The 24,194-nt window shown below is 40.1% G+C and overlaps 1 protein-coding gene across 1 annotated transcript in view; it reads left to right on the top strand.

The window, feature by feature from the left end:
- The first annotated feature begins 489 nt into the window (after positions 1–489).
- LOC125455104 (echinoderm microtubule-associated protein-like 6) overlaps positions 490–24,194 on the top strand; it is a 428,800-nt gene continuing 405,095 nt past the window's right edge. The window contains exon 1 of the mRNA XM_048536679.2: positions 490–903. Coding sequence (XP_048392636.1) covers positions 707–903 — 197 coding nt within the window. The 5' untranslated portion in view covers positions 490–706. The remainder of the gene's footprint in view (positions 904–24,194) is intronic.

Here is a 24,194-nt window from a genome sequence, read left to right as displayed (position 1 = left end):
TGCAACTACTCAAACATTTGCGAACCAAATTGATTGTTTATTATTCTGGACTGTACCTTCAGAACATCTTCTGCTTTTACCCTTCTAAGTGGCAGGGGTCACTGGTTTGGAGTCTGGGTGAGTTGTTTTCTGTTAGAGAGCAAACTGTTTCATATAATGTTTTCAAACACCACCTGCTCATTTCTACCACCAGCAAATATAAGACGTCAAACCATTAACCCACTCCTTATTACACGCCCATAGACTGATGCCCGGCGTTGAGTTTAGAAAGCGAAATTTCCGCAATTCCCTCGGAGTAACAGAAATAGATTTCATGGACGGTTTGTGTAAACCGTCTCCAAGGTGCGCGCGGGCTGACGCTCGAGCCACGCACTTTGCGCACAGTTTACGTCTCCCGCCCCATGCCTCTCAACAGACGTCAACGGCCGCCCTGCGCTGTTACTAAGCGTTTCTGCCCACCTGGTAACGAGCGCGCCCAGTGCTTTTAACCGAATTGAGCCCCGTCCCCTCAGTGTTAGCTGCTTGCTGCTGCATTTAGCTGACATCATTGCGAGTTGATACTGCAATTGCGAAGTGGTACTTTGTGAACGGGAGATTTTGATTCTGAAATTTTGCTATAGATTTGTTGTCCTTGAAAGCGGTTTTTTTGGAGCAGTCTTCGAAGCCGTAGAGAAGGACAGCAGATAAGTAATAGGAAGGGAAGGAAATGGCTGATAGAACTGCACCGAAATGCCAGCTGCGGTTAGAGTGGGTTTATGGTTACCGAGGTCACCAGTGCCGGAATAATCTATACTACACGGTTGCCAAGGAGGTGGTCTACTTCGTTGCCGGAGTGGGAATTGTGTACAACACCAGGGAACATACACAGAAATTTTTCCTTGGCCATAATGATGATATTATCAGGTAGTGTATACCATACGGAATGAAAAGCGATACTTTACAAAATAATAGACCACACTACACCAATTGTTTTAAAAATATGATTTATGCTTTCAACATTAAATTGCAGTTATTTCGTACAACATACAGAGTATCATTCGTGATGTTTGATGTTTGCTTTTTAAGATTATAGCAGATGTAATTAATTATAAGCATCAAGTTTCATAATATTTGATTGCCATCTTTATGGATGAAACAGCAGAGTATTAAACATGCGATCCATTTTTTATTCCTAATAAATTGCAATATACGTCTTTATAAACACATATGTTTAATTTAAGTTCGGATTTCATATTAGGTAATATTTAAATTATTTCAAGTGAAATTCAGATGCATGTTTCCAAGTGTGTTTCCGTTTTACATTGATTTGATCATTTTTGGCACCGTCCTAACTCGGCTGCTGGTTTACGTAACTTGAGTAAAACCATTGTCTGTTTTAATGTTTCCATTGGCATTCAAAAGAGAGATGAAATAATCTCTAAGTAAACAATTAATACTGACGCGGAATCGTTTTACTACGCATTCTCCATTGAGACAAAACCTAAGGCAAATTATTTCGGAGAGATGTACCGTATTTGACAGTAGTAACTGGCCGAATCTGTTTTACTATATTTATCCCGGCGATAATTCCGCTGCTTAATTTGGAACGTGTTCAATTACAACGACGAGGTACGGTGCAGTACGTTAAGAGTCATGTATCGTGATCAATACCCGTCTTGGTTTTTATTCCTTTTACGCTAAGTGGAACAGTAAACGATCTTTATCATATATTCCAATGCATCTCACTTGAAATAAATTTAATGATTTTCGAACATTGCTAACTGTTTCCTTTTTTTGCATTCATGTTTTTTTAATAGCCCAGTGAAAGTCTAGCTTATCTTTTTTACATTGCTGTACTTTCATTACAATGCTGCAGTTATCACTGGCAATTCCCTTGATAAAGTGATGTGTAAAACAAGTTGCTGATTTTGTTGAGTTTTTGAACTTAAAGACATCGTTAAAATTGAAAAAAAAGGGTTAAAAGAGGATATTGGAAATAATGCGTAAACATCATGTTCTCTATTTTACAGATATTTTTCTATCATCAACTATAATTTTCTAAGCAAATAACCCCAGACGTTTAGCACGCCAGTTCTTGAAATTTGTCTTCCACTTGGTTCTCAAGTGAATGTTCTACTGCTGACATAGCATGCTGTTTTTCTTGTTATGCAGCCTCTATTTGAAATTTCTCTAGGACTATCACGATGTACAAAGTTAACCTCTAACAATTACTTTAAAACATTTAGAAACTCCGTGTTATTGTATCGCACCACATAATTCTCATTCTACCAATGTGACTACTCTCTTGAGTTTGAGTTTTAAAGTAGTTGTTAAGTGTTAGGAAACGTTAATAGCAAAGAAAGTTGCAATAATTATATTACTATGTTAATTCACAACTTTAATGTATCAGCGTAATCTTAGCTGTGCAAATATTTGTAAAATTATTTTCCTTGCCTGGAATGCTATTTATTGTTTTGTATATCAGCATACTTCATATTTAGAATGAGTTTTTGCAGCAGTTGGAAAGCAAAACTCTAATCTATTGCCATTGCTGCACCAGCAGCATTTTGTAATTTGTTGGAATGATGCTCTCTTCAATTTAAAGGTGATCCTTCAAAGTAGAAAATATATTTTCTAAGTGTAAAAACTGGAAGCTTTGTTCCTGACAACACCTGTTGAATCAAAATTCGTACATAAATTCCTTTTAAAAGATTTGAAAATAGGTCAGGAACAATAGCCCATGTACCAATTGTGATGTTTTATTAACCTTTACTAACAGTTAATTTATTTACAATGTTTGTTCAGCTGGGAGACTCTTAACAATGACTATAAAATTAATAAATTTGGAATGAATTTGTGGTCTCAATGTATAGTTTTAATAGGGATATCTAAAAGTAAGCAGACGATCAATATTCTTTGTAAACATAAAGATTTGGAGGGATATGGGCCAGGAACAGGCAGGTAGAATTAGTTCAGTTTGAGATTATGTTCAGCATGGACTTATTGAACTGAAGTGTCTGTTTCTGTGCTGATGACTAAATGGCTATACAATTTCAGCTTCCTGTAAATGGAATAATGAAACCAATTAATTTGTAGATACCCTTCAAAAAGCAATTATTGGAAATGTTACAAGTGGAGTCTGATTTAAACTTGTTTAAAATGAAAACATTTTATTTAATCTAGTTAATTGCAATCATTTGGACAACATTGCAAATTGTAGTAGAACTGAAGATTTGTAAGCCATGAGCATCAAAAGTCAACGCTGATTTGATCCGTAGCAAACTTTATTTGTCTACATTTTTATATAGCAGCTTAACATTAAGGATGAGTATAATAATGGCATCTTAACCATCAAATAAAAATATTCTCATTTTGAGATTTATTAACTTCAAGAAATTCTGATTTCTTTTTAGTGGAAATTAGCAGACATCAGCCTCTCCATTTACCACTCCAATATAAAAAAATTACACAATTTTTTCTCTAATTTATGAACAAATCTCTGCAAGTTGGGAATTTCCATCTCAGTATTTACATCATCTGAATCTTACAAAACTAATATTTATGTGACACCCTTGCACGCAGGAGCGCTATCAAATGAAATATGAATCCGACTACTAGAAGATATTAGGCCTGATGATCAAAGGCTTCATCAAAGAGATAGGTTTCAAAGATTGTCTTAAGTAGGAAAAAGAGGTGAAGAGATTGATAAGGCTAAAGATAAGAACCTTGACAACTGAAGGCATAGATACCATTGGTGGAACGTCTAAAATCCCGGAAGCATAACAGACCAGAACTGGAGAAGTGCAGATATAGTCCAAGATTGGCCGATGGAGTAGTGACTAGTTACCAACAACAAAGGTCTTCTGCCTGACAGCAACTTTGTGAAGTAGCTGGACAGTGCAGGATGTGAATGCTTTGGTAGAAATTATAAGACCTCTGAAAGAGGAGGCATTGTGTTTTTACTCTGCAGTAAAAAGCATCCCAATCCTGAACATAGTCAGTTTGTTTCTACTTCCCAGTTGCTGTAAATCATGGCTTTTAATTGATAAGTCAAAGACTTTATATATAATGGAACCAGTCCCCTGCAAACTGGTGGAAGTATCTCGAGAAGGAATGTTGAGATACAGCATTCTGATTAGCACAGGAATCATTTCAGCAAACTCAGTGGACAAGTACCACTGGCTTGCTTCCCAGTCTTTCTCACTGCCCGTAACACACATTTTTGTTTTGTCTCTGTACATGTATATAAGGGAGGGGAGTTTTATAAGGGAATTAGACTTTTAACCAGTAATGCCATATGCCAAAAGTAAATAATTGTTTATTTGTATTTAGAATCCATTTATTTATAATAGTCATTCTTATAAAAAGAGCCTGCTCAGAGTTTTCTGTCAACCTCGGTCCTAAAGGTTGGTAAATTGGTGAATAACGTATACTACTTTAAACCTTTAATTGATGTGATGACTCTGGGAATAGCGGGGCTATACTTGCAGCATGTTACCCCAGTGAGGCATAATGACTTAATCTCTTCAAACTCCTCAAAATATGCATTTGTTTGTCAATGAACAAGAAGTCATAGCAGTTGTTCTGTTTAGCCATTAACTTTCATTTCTTTCACATCCACACAACGTTAACAACCAAGTGAAACCAGTTTTTAGGCACATTGATTATTGATCATATTGAGTGATGAAAGGCTCCGATTTAAAAATCAAAAGTTTTGATTGCCTTGATTAAGTGGGATTCTTGTGCATCATATTTGCATATGTGGTATTGCAATAAATTAAACAACCCACAATTGGTAGGTGGAAAATAGAACTTTAGAAATGTTTGTATTAGAACAAATATTAAGCAAGTTGCAAAGAAATGGGTATAATTAATTTTGAGGGTCTTTGGTAATTTCTTAAATAATGTAATCTGCTGTATCAGATAGTTGGACTTTGAATTTTCACATAGTAAATCAGTGATTTGATTAGTTGGTGCTGCATGGGGAAGAACAAATAGACTTGGTGGTAGAAAATCTGATATGGTCATCTTTAGGCGCATAGATTAGAGGTGGTGGGTGTTGGGAAAAATTGGGGACACAAGTTTAAATTTATGAATCTGGATGTTGAGGCTTGTACATGAAGATTCAGTGTATGTTGGTGTTTTTGCTGGCATTGCAGCACATCTTGGTTCAGTGACCTATTGGTTGGGAAGATTGGAGGCTGGGGGATTAGTGGCAATTGGGAGTTGAGTGAAGGAGAAGGAAATTGGTAGTAGCCTATGTTCATTTAATATGGGTGCTGAAGTTGTGTTCCTGCTCCTCCTAACTTCACGCTCAGGTGAACACATCTCAAGAACTTTCATGTCTAAAGGTCTAATAACCCTGATTTCAACTGTTGCTAGAGTTCACTGCATCAATATGAATTCATCTTGTACATGAATCTGGGAAGTAAATTTTCCTGTTTTGAAGACTCAATGTAGAAATAATGATTAAAAATTGAAACAAATTAGGAACACTGGAGAAACTCAGCAGGCCCTGGCAGCATTGGTGTGGAGAGAAACAGAGTTAACGTTTTGAGTCCAATATGACTCTTCAGAACAGAAATTAAAGGTTGATCCTGTACTTTAGTTTGTTCCAAAAGTATTTAATTATAGGTGACCTTGATTCTCAACATTCTTGGCAAGATTAGAGGTCAATATCCATATTTAGAAATCATGGTCTTATTAAGTGTGACAACTTGAGAGCCAAAACATTTGATCTAACGAATGCCTGTCAACATTTTCACTCAGAATAAACAAATATTGTAATCATACTTTATTCATCACATTCCAATAATTCGGTATTTGGTTTTCTTTTTCCCCTTTCCCCTCTTCAATCTAATCTTGCATGTTGAACATTTCTGCCTTGTCTGCTCATACGTACTGAAAGTGGATTCCACAGCTATATAGCTCTGTATAAAGAACATTCTCTGTTCTAAACCTTGTGTTTGTAGCACTTTTTTTGAAAGGAGTAGATATACATTGTAATACTGTGCATAGTTTAGACAACAGCAGAAACTACTTTATAAGAGCTGGTAGGTAGGTTAATATCGAATGTTCATTGCCAGTGTACTGTGCTGAAAATAACTATGGTCGCTGGCCATGGTCCTGAGTTCAGAAGGGAATAGCTGGTTCCAGCTATCTATTGTTTTTTTTATTGTCACTTCAATGAGAAAAGAGCAATTGTGAAAGAGACTTACTAGAGTGTCCAGTTGACCCCAGTCCCAAAACCAGTACAAAGAAAAATTTGAAAAATGATTATAAGGCTGAATGTCAGGAATTAATTTATACATGCAATGTATGAAAAGCTAATAATTTGGTATTAGAAGTAGGAGATCAATTCTTAAGACCATAAGATGTAGAAGCAGAAGTAGGCCATTGAGTCTGCTCTTTTTGTTTAACATTGAAACATTCAATAAGATCATGGCTGATATGATGATCCTCAACTGCTTTCATGTCTTTTCCCAGAACCCTTGATTCCTTTACTGATTATTGTCTCAGCCTTGAATATACTTAACAACCCAACCTGCTACACTGCTCTATGATAAAGAATTATACAGATTCATTCCCTTCTGAGAGAAGAAATTCCTACTTGCATCAGTGATAGCTGAGCAACCCCTCATCTCGACTATTTCCTCTAGTTCTTGACTTTGAATTGACTTATTATTCAAAAGAGAGAGTGTGCAGGACTCTGGCCAAAAGGACAGGAATTGACTCTAAGTAGGTTGCTGCTTTGGACAGCCAGCACAGGTAAGACAGGCTGAATTATCTTCTTCTGTGTTGTAACCATTCAGTAATAACAGAGTTATTAAATGTAAGTTAGACCAATTAGAAACTAGAGAAATTCTTTCATGGAAGGTGAAGAGATGGTGGAGCTGCAGGTTTGATGGGATTTGGGAGCCAGGAAATGGGTGTAGGGGGATATGTGATGTTGTTTGGGGACAGGAGAATGTGGAGGAAGCACAGGGAGCTAAGAAGTGGGGAGACTGAAGTGGGGAAAGGAGAAACAAACTTTGAAATGGAAGTGGATGGCTGGAGTATGTGGAATGGTGGTGGTGTTGGCTGCAGGGATAGGGAGTTGGGATGCATAAGGGAGCAATTTTGAGATGGCTTCTTGGCACTGGAGCGGCAAACATCTCCCTGTCCCCTTTATTTGCTGACTTAATTGCAGGCAACAAGGATGTTCTTTAGCTCGTCAGTCTATCTTAACAGCCCACGCCTATCTCGGTGGGGTGGCTGACTTTACATTGTCTCTTACTGGCTTCAGACATTACTTGTCCCTAATTGGATGGCAAACATGGAGTCAGCCAGTTAGGAGATTCCCTCCTTGTAGATTGTGTTGATGGCTGTGTTATTGGCAGGGGTGAGCTTAGAATTCCGAAGAGGCCCAGCATCATGTTCCTGATGGTGAATAGCACATTCAGCCTGCTGAATCATACCTTACTTCAGTTTTCATAGAAGACTGATAATGGGAATTTAAAAAAGGTACAAAGTGAGGAGGTTGGCTTATTAGTTTGGGTAGCTCAGAAATTGATACACAACATTGGTTGAATTCACAATTCATTCACACTAGAATGCTGAGGAACGTCAGAGAGAAAATATCAGAGGTCCTGAACACTGTTATTGACATAATTATGTCCAAAAATGTAATAAAAAACATTGCTACAGACTGTAGTATTTAATGCTGACTGAGAAGGATAGGAGTTAATTAAAGATAGCTAGCATCAGTTTATAAAAGGCAAGTCATTTTTGATTAATTTAATAGTTATTTATGGAAGTAATATAGATGACAAAAGTGCAGTCAACATCATGAAAATTATTTTCAAAGAAGGTATTTGGTATGCTGCAGCTCAGGAGGTTTGTTGGTAAGATTAAAGGGTTTGATCTACCTTGAAAAAGTGGTGCAGAGTTATCAATTTCAAAGAAAGTGACATCGCACTACTCTAATGATGACTTTTAAACTAGCCAGATCATTAGGATTTCACGTATGGTTTTAAGGCCCAATGTTCAACAGAGCCTGTGACTTTAATCCATGTCTTGGTCTCAAACCCTGCATTTAAAGACCCAAACTGAGTTACAAACAAGTGGACAAAATGTGACAGTGGATTGCAGAAGAAGGATCATGGTTCAGAGATGCTTTCTTTTGAGCTGACACTGCCAGTGAGGAGTTGGAGAGCGGTACTCTTAGTTAGCAATGGGAGATAAATCATTGCTGACATGAAGGAAAGACTAGAGGTTCATGAGGAGGACAACAGCAGGAGATAGAACCAGTGTTGTAGATTCAGTATTTCAGTAAGCTAATTGGGTCAGGAAAAGTGAAGGTAATTGAATATTATCTACATCTGATACCGCCCCCCCACCTAACTTGTCAAACTGCTCCACTATAACACTCCTCGCGTCCACTTGCATGTATATCAAATCAAATCTTCTTTACTGTATACTTCCCCAAATCACCTTCCATTGTTTTATTGCCTTCACTTACCTTCATTCTTGTGCAAGTAATTTATCAATCTAATAGCCACCCTTGTGAATTTGTTTGCTTTAACTGGATGCTATTATAGTCACTTGTAGGTCTGTTGTTTCCCTTTTTGCTTGACAAGAGCCCACAAAACACAAGGTTAGCCTCCACAGATCTCAATTTTCAAATGCAGAGAACGAGTTAGTGATTAGTGAATTTTCAATGTTCTTGATCATGGAGGATCAGACGATGGAAACCTCCAACTGCCTGGTGGCACAATTTGAGTAGTAGCAAGTAACTTGTCAGACCTCTATTGCTCTTAATATTTTGTCACTAATGAAGTGATGTTATTTACTGCTGACCTTGTAGAAAGTTGGTCTGAAAGATCTTGATCCCTGGTATGAATTTCTTCTTTCCTGAGATATTTTTGGATTCTGGTACCAAATGGAGATATTGCTGGCTTTCTGGCAACAGTAGGGACGTCAAGAAAGGCAAACAGAAATCCCTTTCATTTTAAAATAATTTTGTAGAGAAGAAAATAAATCATCTATGTATACAAGTTGAGTAGAAGCTTAAACATAAACATCTAAGAATCATTTTAAAAATTGCTAATTTTTGTTTAATCATGATGGAGAATTTAGAAGTCAATTACTGAAAAATTAGGTCTGCAGGGCCAATGAAACTGTTAACAATTAGTCCTGAACTTAGTACATGTAAGGGTGACCTGTGCCTGGCTATGTAAGGTGACTTGTACCTGAATGTACTAAGTGGCCCATGCCTGCTTACAAGATAGCAGACAGAAGCTAACCAAAACTAAGCAGCCTGCTCACACAGTGAAATACAATGGTACCTTTGAATAGAGCAGCTAGAAGGTCAGTAAAAAATGATGTATATTCCCATCCGAGACTGTTCTGATAAAAGGATGCCTTAGGACAGATAAATGATCAATTCTAGCTTTAGTAATGAAGGGGTGATAAATGAATAACATCAGGTGCCAGAGGGTTTAGAAAAGATTTACCAGGATGTTGCTGGGAATGGGAGGTTTAAGTTATAAAAATAGGCTGGATAAATTGGAGTGTAGGAAGTTGAGCAGTGACCTTCAGAGGTTTATAAAATCATGAGGAACATAGATACAGTGAATAGCAAGTGTCTTTTCTCTTGTGAGGGACATTCAAAACTAGAGGACATATTTTTATGGTGAGTGGAGAAAGATTTAAAAGAAATCTGATGGGTAACTTTTTCCAAGGGTGTTTCCTACATGGAATGTCTGAGGAAGTAGTAGATGCATTTAAAGGACATTTGGACAGGTCTATGAATCAGAAAGGTTCAGATGGATATAGGTCAAATGGAACTAATTTAGAATGGGAAGCTTGGTCGGCCTGGATGATTTGGACCAAAAGCTCTGTTTGCATGTTGTATGATTAATTGAATAAGGCAATAAGGATTAACATCTCTGTAAGTTGGAAAGGAGGTGGAGTAAACTTTCATGTATGTACATCTTTACAGAACCATATGTTTTAAAAAATCAAAATGAATGAAATTCCATTTAAAAGTTTTCTCTTTTATTTTGCTTTCTGTCTTCTACTTTGTCCAATTTTTTAACTTGGGGATTGAAAACAACAGAAATAATTTGTGATGTTATTATTTAAAAGAAGACCATTTTCGTCAGAGAAGACAGTATCTTAGATTCAACTTTCATTGTTTAAATTTTCTAGCACTTTTTCAAAAACAATTTTTCAATCAAGTTTGCTACTTAACCTCATTTGGAAAATTGTTGGTAAGACCTCAATCTTTAATTCAAAGTAGTTTTATTTCCAATTGACTCCAAATAAAGCAAAGAAGTTTTGAAAAAGTTCAAATTTGATTTCTGCTAGATGTCTCAAAGGCTCAAGGCTGAAGTTTTTTTTTGCTGTTCAGTGTGTTTTTCATATTTGCACAACTAAATTCCAATTAAAATAAATCAATTTCAGTGTTTCTAACTTAAAATGTAATTTTGTTTTTATATTTTTACTAAGATGCACTTTATATCTAAGTGCATAATCTTACTTTGGAAATAGACTCACATTCACATCTCCGTGCAGCTAGAAACATTGATTCAAAATCAAATTATAGTTTAGTCTTTCAAAAAATATGCATATGTACATACATAGAGAAGATAAGAAACAAAGTCAAGAGGGTTAATGGACTGCTAGCTCTGTGCACAAGAGATGGGCAACACCAGAATCAAAACAATCAGTTACACATTTTTAAAGCTGGATCTTAGATATGGTAATAGTCAGTCTTTTTAATTTCACTAAAACATTGATTTATCTTGGCACATGAGCTAGTTATCAGCATCAGTTGGATTCAATTTAAAATGTACTTTCCTTTGTCTCCTCTTAATCTTCTCAGCAGCTCATCATGATCATCCCGCTGCACCAGCTGTACTACTGCACTTTTGCATTTGAGACCACAGTACCACACAGCTTCAGATAACCTAACAGTTAATAATTTCCTACCTGTGCAAAAAATTCATTAAACTTCAATTAACCACTCCATCTCTTCAGAAGAGTTGTTCTTAACTCTGTTCATTTGGCTCTTGTAGTTAGGTGCTTCAATAGATGGGTGTTTTTACTTAACTTAAATCTATCTACTGCACCTGTACATGAATGAAATTGATTGCTTTTCTTAGATCAGCCTTCTTCCAGACTTGCAAGAAGCTAGACTAAATCACTGGCAGGCAAATTCTAGTCAATCAAAATTTAGCCCCTAATTGATTCACAGTTTGTAGGTCTGTCCACCTGAAATGATGAGCTGCATGTTTTAGGATCCTACTAGATTTTCTGATGTTTGCAGAAACGAGGCAGTTCACATCTGCATAATTACATTTGTGACTGAAAACTTACTGCACATTTATAGAAAAGATCAATGGAGCCGTACAAAGAAAAAAGCTTGTGTTTGCTGGAAACAAAGCATCACAGACCAATTCCTTAGTCTTACTCATGATAGGAATTCCTCAAGATGAATCCTGGGTCTAAATGTCTTCAATTAAATCATTAATGGTCTTCTTTCCTTTTTCAGGTCAGAGTTGGAAAGCCCATTGATGATTGCACAAATTCAGTATGATTCACAGCTTCTTTCTCACTGAAACATTCCATCTCTATTTTCCAGAAAGATCTGGATAAAATTTAGACTTGGGCTGATAAATGGCAAATCGTGTTCTCATCTCTGAAGTGTCAGGGAATAACCATCTACAACAAGAGAGATTCTAACCATGTTCTTTTGATATTCATAGGAACATGTGTAGGCCATTCAGCCCCTTGAGCCTATTGTGCCATTCAGTGAAATAGAATCGATTCATACAACCCCTACAGTGTGGAAACAGGCCCTTCAGCCCAACAAGTCCACACCAAAACTCAGAGCATCCCACCCAGACATCTTTGGACTGTGGGAGGTAACCGGAGGACCCGAAGGAAACCCTCGCAGCCATGGGGAGAATGTGCAGACTCCACACAGACAGTTGCCTGAGGCTGGACTTGATCCTGGGTCCCTGGTGCTAACCACTGAGCCACCATGCCGCCCTGTAGCCTAACTCCATATACATACCTTTAGTTAACACAACAATCTCTCTGATTTAAAGTTAATAACCGATAAAACATCCTCTGCTGTTTGTGGAAGAGAGTTCCAAACGTCCACTACTCTTTATATAGAAGTGTTTCCTAACATTTAGCCTGAACTGTCTAGCCATAACACTCAGACTATGTCCCCTAGTTCTAGAATCCTCCCCTTGTCAAAATAGTCTATCTACCTTGTCTTTTCATGTTAATATCTTGAAGACTTTGATCAGATCACCCTTAACCTTCAATGGTATTGTTGTCCTAAATCTCACAAAATCAACATTCTGGCTGTGGTCTGGAATCTGAACTGGAACAGCTATCAATCATGAACGGATGAAATGACAACTTTATTACCTATTTATAATAAATATTTGGTGATTGTGCTTTGAAAGCATAATAAACAGCCCAACAAAGATGGCTACGATAAATATATGATTAGATTTAGCACTAGTTTTCCAGAAGCTTCTCAAAAGTTGAAGTCAATCAGATAATCATTTTCCCATTAAGGATCAAATTTTAAATGTTGTGTTACAAACTGCCAGAGACAAATACACAATAGAATTTTAGCTGACACCTACCCAGTAGGATGATGTAATACTGATTTTCCAGTTAACCTTTGAGATGGACCATGTATAGTTGGTTATCTGCAAATCAAGCCTTCATCTCAATAGTAACTGTCTCCCTCATCCCCACTAAACAAAACTTGGTCAAATGACTCCAAGAATGCTGAAATCAGCTTCCACTTTGGTCATATAATTGGTCACAATATTAATGCCATTGAGTGTCAAAAGGGAGATAATTAGATTCTCGCAATCGATATATTCATTTCCTAACACTCTTGGCCCACCAAGCCGAAATGTTGTCTAAGAATTACTGGATGCAAACCCAGACTGCTTCATTTCCTGAGAAGCTGTGAATGGTGTTGAGCACTAGAATCATCAGCAAACATCTCCACTCCTGACCTTATGGTAGAAGAAACGTCATGGCTGAAGCAGCTGAAGATAGGTGATGCTAGGATATTGCCTTGAGTTCTTGCAGCAATGTTTTAGGATTAAGATGATTAAGGTATTCTAATCAATAACTGAGTGGCAAATCAGTTGGTTGGGTTTGGAGGGGTGTGGGGCATTGAGAAGGGATTGGTTGGTGATGAAGAGAGCTCTGCCATTTCCTGTGTGTACACAAAGATAAAAGGTAAAGGTGAAAAAGACTCTGGGCAGAACCCTAACCATTTTACAGGAAGCTAATTCTCTAGCCAGAGCTGGTCGGAATCAGAAGTTGACTGGGAAATGTTTATTCAGTCCCTTGATGGAGATAACATGGCATATATACATTTTTTTTTCTGTCCCTGAAGAGTGTTCTATAGTTAGTTGAGTCAGTGATATTTAATTGCTGAAACAAATTGCACATTCTGGAAACCTAAATTTAATTTTTAGAAACAAAGTGGACTAGGTAGCGTTTATGGAGAGAGACACAAAGTTGGGGCTTAAGATTCATAACCCTTTGTCGAAATGGTTAATAGCTAGAGGATATCAGTTTTTAAATAATTGGAGAGGCAGGGATCGGGGGAGAGCAAATGAGAGAGTTAATATGAGGGTTTTGTAGATCACCTATCAACTCTTAGCTCACAGTTCATAGCTGCAAACCAAAAATTGTTTTAAAATAAAAATGAACAAATTAGCATGGGTCTTAAGTCAGTTTGAATACTTTGACCAATATATTCACAATCTCTGCAGCTACTTTTTAAAGTCAGAGACATCGGCCGCAAAATAAAATGCCCTTTGGCCTGTTAAGTCTGTGCTGGTTAAAAACAAGCACCTCAACAACGAAACACAGGAGCAGGGAGAGGCCATTTGGCCCTTTGAGCCTGCTCTGCCATTCATCACGATCATGGCTGATTGTCCAACTCAGTAGCCTAATCCTGCTTTCTTCGATCACTCAGTTTTTAACAAGCAGAGCACACGTTATTTGCATTTGCAATATAAAACTAACCATATAGAAACATAGAAGACAGGAGCAGGAGGAGGCCATTTGGCCCTTCAAGCCTGCTTCACCATTCTTCACGCTCATGGCTAATTGTCCAACTCAATAACCTAATCCTGCTTTCTCCCCATAACTTTTGATCCCATTCAACCTAAGTGCTACATCTAGTTGCCTCTTAAATACATACAATGTTTTGGCATCAACTACTTCCTGTGGTAATGAATTTCACAAGCTCACCACTCTTTGGGTGAAGAAATGTCTCCTCATCTCTGTCCTAAATCGTCTACCCTGAATCCTCATACTGTGACCCCTAGTTCTGGGTACACCCACCATCAGGAACATCCTCCCTGCATCTACCCTGTCCAGTCCTGTTAGAATTTTATAAGTCTATATGAGATCCCCTTCATTCGTCTGAACTCTAGCATAAACAATCCCAACGCAGTCAATCTCTTCTCATACGTCAGTCCCATTATTCCCTGGAATCAGCTTGGTAAACCTTTGCTGCACTCCCTTGAGAGCAAGAGTTCCCTTCCTGAGATGAGGAGAGCAAAACTGTGCACAATATTCTTGGTGTGGCCTCACCAAGGCTTTCCATAACTGCAGCAGCACATCCCTGCTCCTGCACTAGAAACCTCTCGCAAAGAAGGCCAACATATCATTTGCCTTCCTTACTGCCTGCTGCACCTGCATGCCTACCTTCAGCAATTGATGCACAAGGGCACCCAGGCTTTGCTGCATATTTCCCTCTCCCAACTTACAGTCATTCAGGTGATACCCTGCCTTCTTGTTTTTGCTTCCCAAGTGAATAACCTCACATTTATCCAAATTATACTGCAGCTGCTACTCACCCATCTTGTTGAGATCATGCTGAAGGATCTCTGCATCCTTGTCACAGTTCAGCCTCCAACCAAACTTGGTTTCATCTGCAAACTTGGAGATGTTACATTTTGTTCCTTCATCCAAATCATTAATATATATTGTGAAACACTGGGGTCCCAGCACTGGCCATTTCGTACGCCACTGGTTACTGCCTGCCAATTTGAAAACACCCATTAATTACTATTTTTTGTTTCCCCTCTGCCGACCAGTTTCTTGTCTATCTCGAGTCACTTCCCCCAATCCCATGCGTTTTGATCTCACACAATAATCCCTTTTGCAGGACTTTGTCAAATGCTTTCTGAAAGTCCAGATCTACCACAAGGCTTCCCCTTGTCAATTCTGCTAGTTACGTTTTCATAGAATTCCAACAGATTGGTCAAACACGATTTCCCCTTCATAAATCCATGCTGACCATGTCTGATCCTGCTACTGCTTTCTAAATGTTCTATGATAAAGTCTTTGATAATAGATTTGAGAATTTTCCCCACTACTAATGTTAGTCTTATTGGTCTATAATTCCCTGTTTTCACCCTACCTCCCATTTTGAATCTTGGAGTGGTATTGGCCATCCTCCAATCTGCAGAGACTGTTCCAGAGTCTATAGAATCCCAGAAGATGACCACCATTGCATTCACCATTTCTAGAGCCACTTACTTAAGTACTCTGGGATGCAGATATCAGGCCTGGGGATTTATTCACCTTCAATGCCATCAATTTTCCTGCACCATTTCTCTACTCATATTGATCTATCTCAATTCCTTCCTCTCACTAAATCTTGCATTCTCCAACATTTGTGGTATCTGATTTGTGTCCTTTTTCGTGAAGACAGAACCAAAGTATGCAGTTGCTTAGCCATTTCTTTGCCCCCTATTATACATTCCTCCATTTCTGTCAGCAGGGGACTTATGTTTGTTTTCATCAATCTCTTTCTCTTCATGTACCTATAGAATCTCTTAGGGTCAGTCTTTATATTCTCAGCAAGCTTACTTTTGTGCTGTATTTTCCCCTTATTAATCAATTCCTTGGCCCTTGGCTGAATTCTAAACTCTCCCAATTCTAGGACATATTATGTTTCTTGGTCAATCCTTATGCTTCTTCCTTGGATCAGATACTACCTCTAATTTCCTTTGTAAGGCATGGGTTGGCCCTCTTACCCATTTTGCTTTTGTGCCAGTGGTTGCAGATCCCCATGCATTCCTTGAATGTTTGCTTTTGCCTATCCACTGTCATCCCTTTAAGTAACTCTCCCCAATTTATCAAGGCCAACTCACACCTCGTATCTTCTTAGTTTTCTTTATTATGATTCAGCACTCCAGTCTCTGAATCAACTGCCTCACTCTGCAACTTTATAAAAAAATTCTATCATGGAATGGTCACTCATCCCCCAGGGATTGTGCATGGTTAGATTGGCAATGATTCTCTTCTCAATACACAGTACCCAGTCTAAGGTGACCTGGTTTCTAGTTGGTTCCTCCACATATTGGCCAAGAAAACCAACCCGTATACACGCCAGGAATTCCTCCTCTGTGGCATTGTGTAATTTAATTTGCCTGAACTATGTGCCAATTAAAATCACTGATGTTGCCTTATCACATGCATCTCTAATTGATTGATTTATTGTTACATATACCAAAATACAGTGAAAATATTTGTTTATGAGCGGTACAGGTGGATCACAGCAAGCAAAGGATGTACAGATTGAAAAGACTTAGAGGCATACAGGTTACATTGCAGGTTACGTTATTTGAGGCTAGGATTCATTCAGCAGTCTGATAACAGCTGGAAAGAAACTGTTCCTGAACCTGCTCCTGGTGAAGTGACATCTTGGTAAATTTCCTCTGTGCCCTCTACATTGCAATTGCATCTTTCCTATCATGTGGATTTCGGAACTGTGCACATAACTTTAGCCGTAGTCTCCAGCACTCTCTATAGATCCAGCATAACCCCTTTCTCTTAAACTCAATGCCTCGGCTAATATCCCATATGTCCTCTTAACCACTTTACCCACCTGTCCTGCTACTTTAAGTGAGAGATGGTTGTGTACACCAAGGTCCTTCTGATCCCTGGTGTTTCCCAGGGCCCTACCATTCATCATGTATTCCCTTGCCTTGTTTGTCCTGCCCAAGTGCTTCATCTCACACTTAACTAGATAGAATTCCATTTGTCACTGATCAGTGATCTGACCAGCCCCATCTATATCCTCCTGTAATCTAAGGCTATCCCCCTCACTATTTACCATGTCACAAATTTTCGTATTGTGTCGTGAAACACTCGTTGCAAGTTATCACGTCCTGGCAATTTGTTCCTTTCAGTTTCATTGTTTTGTCAAATACTCTGTCCTTCATGATAGACACCATTAAAAGATCTTTCCCACCATTAGCACCTTACCGAACAGTTACCTTTGGGATATTTATAGGATCCATTACTGTGAAGATAGGTCCAAAATATTGGTTGAAATTATCTGCCATTTCCTTATTTGCCATTATTAATTCCCCAGGCTCATCCTCCTGTGATCACACACTTGTTTCAGCTAATGCTTTTTTATTTATCAGTATCAAGCTTTTGCTGTTTGTTTTATATTTATTACCAATTTACTTCCATAATCAACATTCTCTCTCCTTTTAGCTTTCTAACTGCTGATTCCTAAACTCCTACTATAAACTTTTTCTGCTTTATATGCCTTAATTTTTGATTAGATAAACTCTCCTTAACCATTGTTATTAATCAAGGTGGTTCATTCTTAATGAGTTCTCCTTTTCGACCAGAATAAACTTTTGCTAAGCACTGTGAAATATCTGCTTAACTGTCTGCCACTATTTGTTGATTGATGTTGCTCTGTCATCTATGTTCATACTTTAGACAACTTTTTGCTCATATTTAATTAAATTGAGGTCTTGAGATCTGAGTTGTTCTTCGTCAAACTGAAATTGAAATTCTACGATGATGTCATCGCTATTCCCAGGAGGACCCTTAATTATGAGAGCTCTGATTAATCTTACCTCATTACACATTATTAGATCAAGAAGAACTTGTTCCTAGATGGGTTGCCCAACATACTTTTCTGAAAAAGAATCCTTGATGTGCTGTACGAATTACTTTCCCATCGTTACCATTGATCTTCTGATTTGTCCACTTAATATGCAGATTATAATCATCCATATCGATTGTAGTACCCTTCTTACATGCCTCCATTGTTTCCAAATTTATACTTTATCCTACAGTGAAGCACCTCTTTGTGGGGCTATGGATGATCCCAATCATGACTTCTTTCCTTGCTCTTCTCCATTTCCAACCAATTTGAACATAGAACATTACAGCACAGTCCAGGCCCTTCGGCCCTCGATGTTGTGCCGACCTGTCATACCGATCTGAAGACCATCTAACCTACACTATTCCATGTATGTCCATATGATTATCCAATGACGACTTAAAGGTACCTAAAGTTGGCGAATCTACAACCGTTGCAGGCAAAGTGTTCCATTCCCTTACTACTCTGAGTAAAGAAACTACCTCTGACATCTGTCCCATATCTTTCACCCCTCAATTTAAAGCTATGCCCCCTCGTGCTCGCCGTCACCATCCTAGGAAAAAGGCTCTCCCTATCCACCCTATCTGATTATTTTATATGTTTCAATTAAGTCACCTCTCAACCTTCTTCTCTCTAATGAAAATAGCCTCAAGTCCCTCAGCCTTTCCTTGTAAGACCTTCCCTCCATACCAGGCAACATCCCAGTATATCTCCTCTGCACCCTTTCCAAAGCTTCCACATCCTTCTTATAATGCGGTGACCAGAACTGTACGCAGTACTTCAAGTGCGGCCGCACCAGAGTTTTGTACAGCTGCAGCATAACCTCTTGGTTCCGGAACTCGATCCCTCTATTAATAAAAGCTATATGTCTTCTTAACAGCCCTGTCAACCTGGGTGGCAACTTTCAAGGATCTGTGTACATGGACACCGAGATCTCTCTGCTGATCTACACTACTAAGAATCTTACCATTAGCCCAGTACTTTGCCTTCCGGTTACTCCTACCAAAGTGCATCACCTCACACTTGTCTGCATTAAACTCCATTTGCCACCTCTCAGCCCAGCTCTGCAGCTTATCTATGTCTCTCTGCAACCTACAGCATCCTTCGTCACTATCCACAACTCCACCGACCTCAGTGTGTCTGCAAATTTACTAACCCATCCTTCTACACCCTCATCCAGGTCATTTATAAAAATGACAAACAGCAGTGGACCCAACACCGACCCTTGCGGTACACCACTAGTAACTGGTTTCCAGGATGAACATTTCCCATCAACTACCACCCTCTGTCTTCTTTCGGCAAGCCAATTTCCGATCCAAACTGCTATATCTCCCACAGTTCTATTCCTCCGCATTTTGTACAGTAGCCTACTGTGGGGAACCTTATCGAACGCCTTGCTGAAATCCATATACACAACATCAACCAGTTTACTCTCATCTACCTGTTTGGTCACCTTCTCAAAGAACTCAATAAGGTTTGTGAATCACGACCTTCCCTTCACAAAACCGTGCTGACTATCCCTAATCAATTTATTCTTTTCTAGATGATTATAAATCCTATCCCTTTTCACCTTTTCCAACACTTTACCAACAACTGAGGTAAGGCTCACTGGTCCATAATTACCAGGGTTGTCTCTACTCCCCTTCTTGAACAGGGGAACCACATTTGCTATCCTCCAGTTGTCTGGCACTATTCCTGTAGACAATGACGAGTTAAAGATCAATGCCAAAGGCTGGGCAATCTCCTCCCTGGCTTCCCAGAGGATCCTAGGATAAATCCCATCCGGCCCAGGGGACTTATCTATCTTCACCCTCTGTGGGATTTCTAATACCTCTTCCTTGTGAACCTCAATCCCACCTAGTGTAGTAGCCTGTATCTCAGTATTCTCCTCGACAACATTGTCGATTTCTAGAGTGAATACTGTCAAAAAATATTTATTTAGTGCTTTCCTTATCTCCTCTGACTCCACACACAACGTACCACTACTATCCTTGATTGGCCCTAATCTTACTCTTGTCATTCTTTTATTCCTTATATACCTATAGAAAGCCTTGGTGTTTACCCTGATCCTATCCACCAACAACTTCTCATGTCTCCTCCTGGCTCTTCTGAGATCTCTCTTTAGATCTTTCCTGGCTACCTTGTAACTCTCAAGCGCCCTAACTGAGCCTTCACATCTCATCCTAACATAAGCCGCCTTCTTCCTCTTGACCAGAGATTCCACTTCCTTCGTAAACCACAGCTCCCAACAAATGCACTGACTAAGAATGTGATAGAGTGAGGTTCAATTGAGAGATTTAGCAATTCTATCTGAAATTCAATCAAAGGAGAAACATTACTCCTTTGGAAACCCCTCACACACAAGACAGCCTGAATGGTCTCCTTTTCTGTAACCATTCTCCGATTTTATTCTGAATATAAAAGTTTTCTTTAGATTTTGAAAAGTTTCAAAGTTTTTGAGAAGTAAAACTTTTTGATCAGTCATACTGATTTAAATCAGAGTAGAATGTGGAAGTCTGTTAGCTCATTTGGCAAGATGGCCAGAATGTTGCTGAATGATGCCAATGGTGCGGATTCAATTTGGATTATTGTGGAGACTGTTGTCTCTCCATTGCATTCTAGTGCTTTCTTTGGAAAAACATTCTAATGAAACACAGAAGGTTGGTCAGTGTAAAGATCAAATTGCATCATAGAAAACCATCCTTAAAGGTATTACTGCATTAAAAACAACTTGTGCATTAAAATACATAACCCAATAGTAAAATTTGAAAGTGCGAAAAACATTACATTTACTTTTTAATAAGCCTAGACCCCTGAACAGGCATTCTATTTACTTTAGAAGTTCAAATCCAGCTTGTTTGTAATGTGCTTCTAATAATTTGTAGCACCAGAGAAAATGGTGCACAGAACGATATGTGATTTATGTACCCCATTTTAAGTTGGGATTCCAAAAAAGTTGTTTTAGGGCTGGGGATGTGGGCCATGTGTACATTTTGTGCACTAAGCACCCTCAAAGAAAATTGGATCTCCTCCAAAAGAAAATTGAGTGCCGCTTATATGCGGAAATATGCCTCCACACCCAGACAAAAATATAGTCTGGTGTTTATTAATAGGGGCACAGTGAATCCCGAGGTGGTGCTCGTCTTCTTCATATTATTAAGCAAGTATTATAAGCTAGAAATGAAAATAATACAATATCCGTTCTCTCAGTCTCTCTCTGTCTAAAAATTTGTATTGGTATCTATAGCCAAAACAAATTAATTCAGAAAGATTCATATTCTGTACAAAGGATATACCTCTATTCTATTCTGAATTCATGAAATGCGGCTGAGTTGACTTGGGAAAGGAAGTCTTCAAAAGTAAATGGGTCAAAGCAAGTCATCAACTGTCTGATTCCTTCTTGCTAAACACTATGAAAAAAAGTTCTTGGGTGTTAAGTGGTCAAGTTTATTTGCACTTAAATCATTTTCTACTTTAGGATGGTTAAGTTAAATAGTTAACATCAAAATATCAAAGATAGTGGGAACTGAAGATGCTGGAGTATCCGAGATAACAACGTGTGGAGCTGGATGAACACAACAGGCCAAGCAGCATCTTCGGAACACAAAAGCTGACATTTTGGGCCTAGACACTTCATCAAAAAAGGGGGATGGGGAGAGGGCTCTGAAATAAATAGGGAGAGAGAGGGAGCCGGACCGAAGATGGATAGAGGAGAAGATAGGTAGAAAGGAGAGTATAGCTGGGGAGGTGGCGAGGGGACAGGTCAGGCCGGGGAGGACAAACAGGTCAGGAGGATGGGATGAGGTTAGTAGGTAGGAAATAGAGGTGCGGCTTGAAGTGGGAGGAGGGGATAGGTGAGAGGAAGAACAGATTAGAGAGGCGGGGACAAGCTGGGCTGGTTTTGGGATGCAGTGGGGGGAGGGGAGATTTTGAATCTTGTGAAATCCACATTGATAACATTGGGTTGCAGGGTTCCCAACCGGAATATGAGTTGCCATTCCTGCAACCTTCAGGTGGCATCATTATGGCATTGCAGAAGGCCCAGGATGGACATGTCATCTAAGGAATGGGAGGGGGAGTTAAAATGGTTCATGACTGGGAGGTGCAGTTGTTTATTGCGAACCAAGCGTAGGTATTCTGCAAAGCCGTCCCCAAGCCTCTGCTTGGTTTCCCCAATGTAGAGGAAGCCACAACGTGATTCAGTATACCACAACAACGAATGCAGTATACCACATTGGCAGATGTGCAGGTGGACATCTGCTTGATATGGAAATCATCTTAGGGCCTGGGATGGGGGTGAGAGAGGAGGTGTGGGGGCAAGTGTACCACTTCCTGCAGTTGCAGGGAAAAGTGCTGGGTGTGGTGGGGTTGGAGAGGAGTGTGGAACGGACAAGGGAGTCATGGAGAGTTTTCACCATGGACGCCCAGTCCCTATACGCCTGCATTCCCCATGCAGCTGGCCTAAAGGCCCTCTGCTTCTTCCTGTCCTGCAGGCCCAACCAGTCCCCCTCTACCAACACCCTCATCCACCTAGCCAAACTCGTCCTCACCCTCAACAACTTCTCTTTCGATTCCTGCCGCTTCCTACAGACAAAGAAGTTGGCCATGGGTACCTGCATGGACCCAAGATATGCCTGCCTCTTTGTAGGTTACGTGGAACAGTCCCTCTTCCACACTTACACTGGCCCTAAACACCACCTGTTCCTCCGTTACATTGATGACTGTATTGGCGCCGCCTCGTGCTCCCAAGAGGGGCTTGAACAGTTCGTCTACTTCACCAACACTTTCCACCCCAACCTCAAGTTCTCCTGGACCATCTCCAACATATCTGTCACCTTTCTGGACTCCTCTGTCTCCATCTCAGGCAACCACCTAGAGACCAATGTCCATTTCAAGCCCACCGACTCCCACAGCTACCTAGAATACACCTCCTCCCACCCACCTTCCTGCAAAAATTCCATCCCCTATTCCCAATTCCTTCGCCTCTGCCGCTTCTGCTCCCAGGATGAGGCATTCCACTCCCATACATCCCAGATGTCCTTGTTCTTCAAGGACCGCAAACCGCAACTCCCTGCCCCGCCCCCCCCCCCCCCCCCCCCCCGCCCCCGGAGTGGTCAAGAACACCCTCGAACGTGTTTCCCACATTTCCTGCAACACATCCCTCACACCCCTTCCCTGCAATAACCGCCAAAAGAGAATTCCCCTAGCCCTCATATACCACCCCACCAACCTCCGGATACAACGCATCATCCTCCGACACTTCCGCCAACTACAATCCGACCCCACCACCAAAGACTTTTTTTCCATCCCCACCCTTGTCTGCCTTCCAGAGAGACCACTCTCTCCGGGACTCCCTTGTCTGCTCCACACTCCCCTCCAAGCCCACCACACCCGGCGCTTTCTCGTGCAACCATAGGAAGTGCTACACTTGCCCCCACACCACCTCCCTCACCCCCATCCCAGGCCCCAGAAGTTCACCTGCTTATCTGCCAGTGTGGTATACTACTTCCACTGTACCTGTTGCGGCTACCTCTACATCGGGGAAACCAAACGGAGGCTTGGGGACCACTTTACAGAACCCTCCGCTTGGTTCGCAATAAACAACTGCACCTCCCAGCTGCGAGCCATTTTAACTCCCCCTCCCATTCCTTAGATGACATGTCCATCCTGGGCCTCCTGCAGTGCCATAATGATGCCACCCGAAAGTTACAGGAACGGCAACTTATATTCCACTTGGGAACCCTGCAGCCCAATGGTATCAATGTGGATTTCAAAATCTCCCCTCCCCCCACTGCATCCCAAAACCAGCCCAGCTCGTCCCCGCCTCTCTAACCTGTTCTTCCTCTCACCTATCCCCTCCTCCCAGTTCAAGCCACACCTCCATTTCCTACTGACTAACCTCATCCCGCCCCCTTGAACTGTCTGTCCTCACTGGCCTGATCTGTCCAGTCCCTACCTCCCCACCTATACTCTCCTCTCCACCTATCTTCTCCTGTATCCATCTTCGGTCCGGCTCCCCTTCTCTCCCTATTTATTTCAGAACCCTCTCCCCATCCCTCTATTCTGATGAAGGATCTAGGCCTGAAACGTCAGCTTTTATGCTCCTAAGATGCGGCTTAGCCTGCTGTATTCATCCAGCTCCACACTTTGTTATATCAAAATATCAAAACTGGTATTAGATTAGATTAGATTAGATTTCCTACAGTGCAGAAACAGGCCCTTTGGCCCAACAAGTCCACACTGCCCCATATATACT

This window comes from Stegostoma tigrinum, chromosome 9 (assembly GCF_030684315.1).
Source record: "Stegostoma tigrinum isolate sSteTig4 chromosome 9, sSteTig4.hap1, whole genome shotgun sequence".
NCBI lineage: Eukaryota > Metazoa > Chordata > Chondrichthyes > Orectolobiformes > Stegostomatidae > Stegostoma > Stegostoma tigrinum.
Note: the sequence above shows the minus strand (reverse complement) of the source record. Positions and strands in the feature narration are given on the sequence as shown.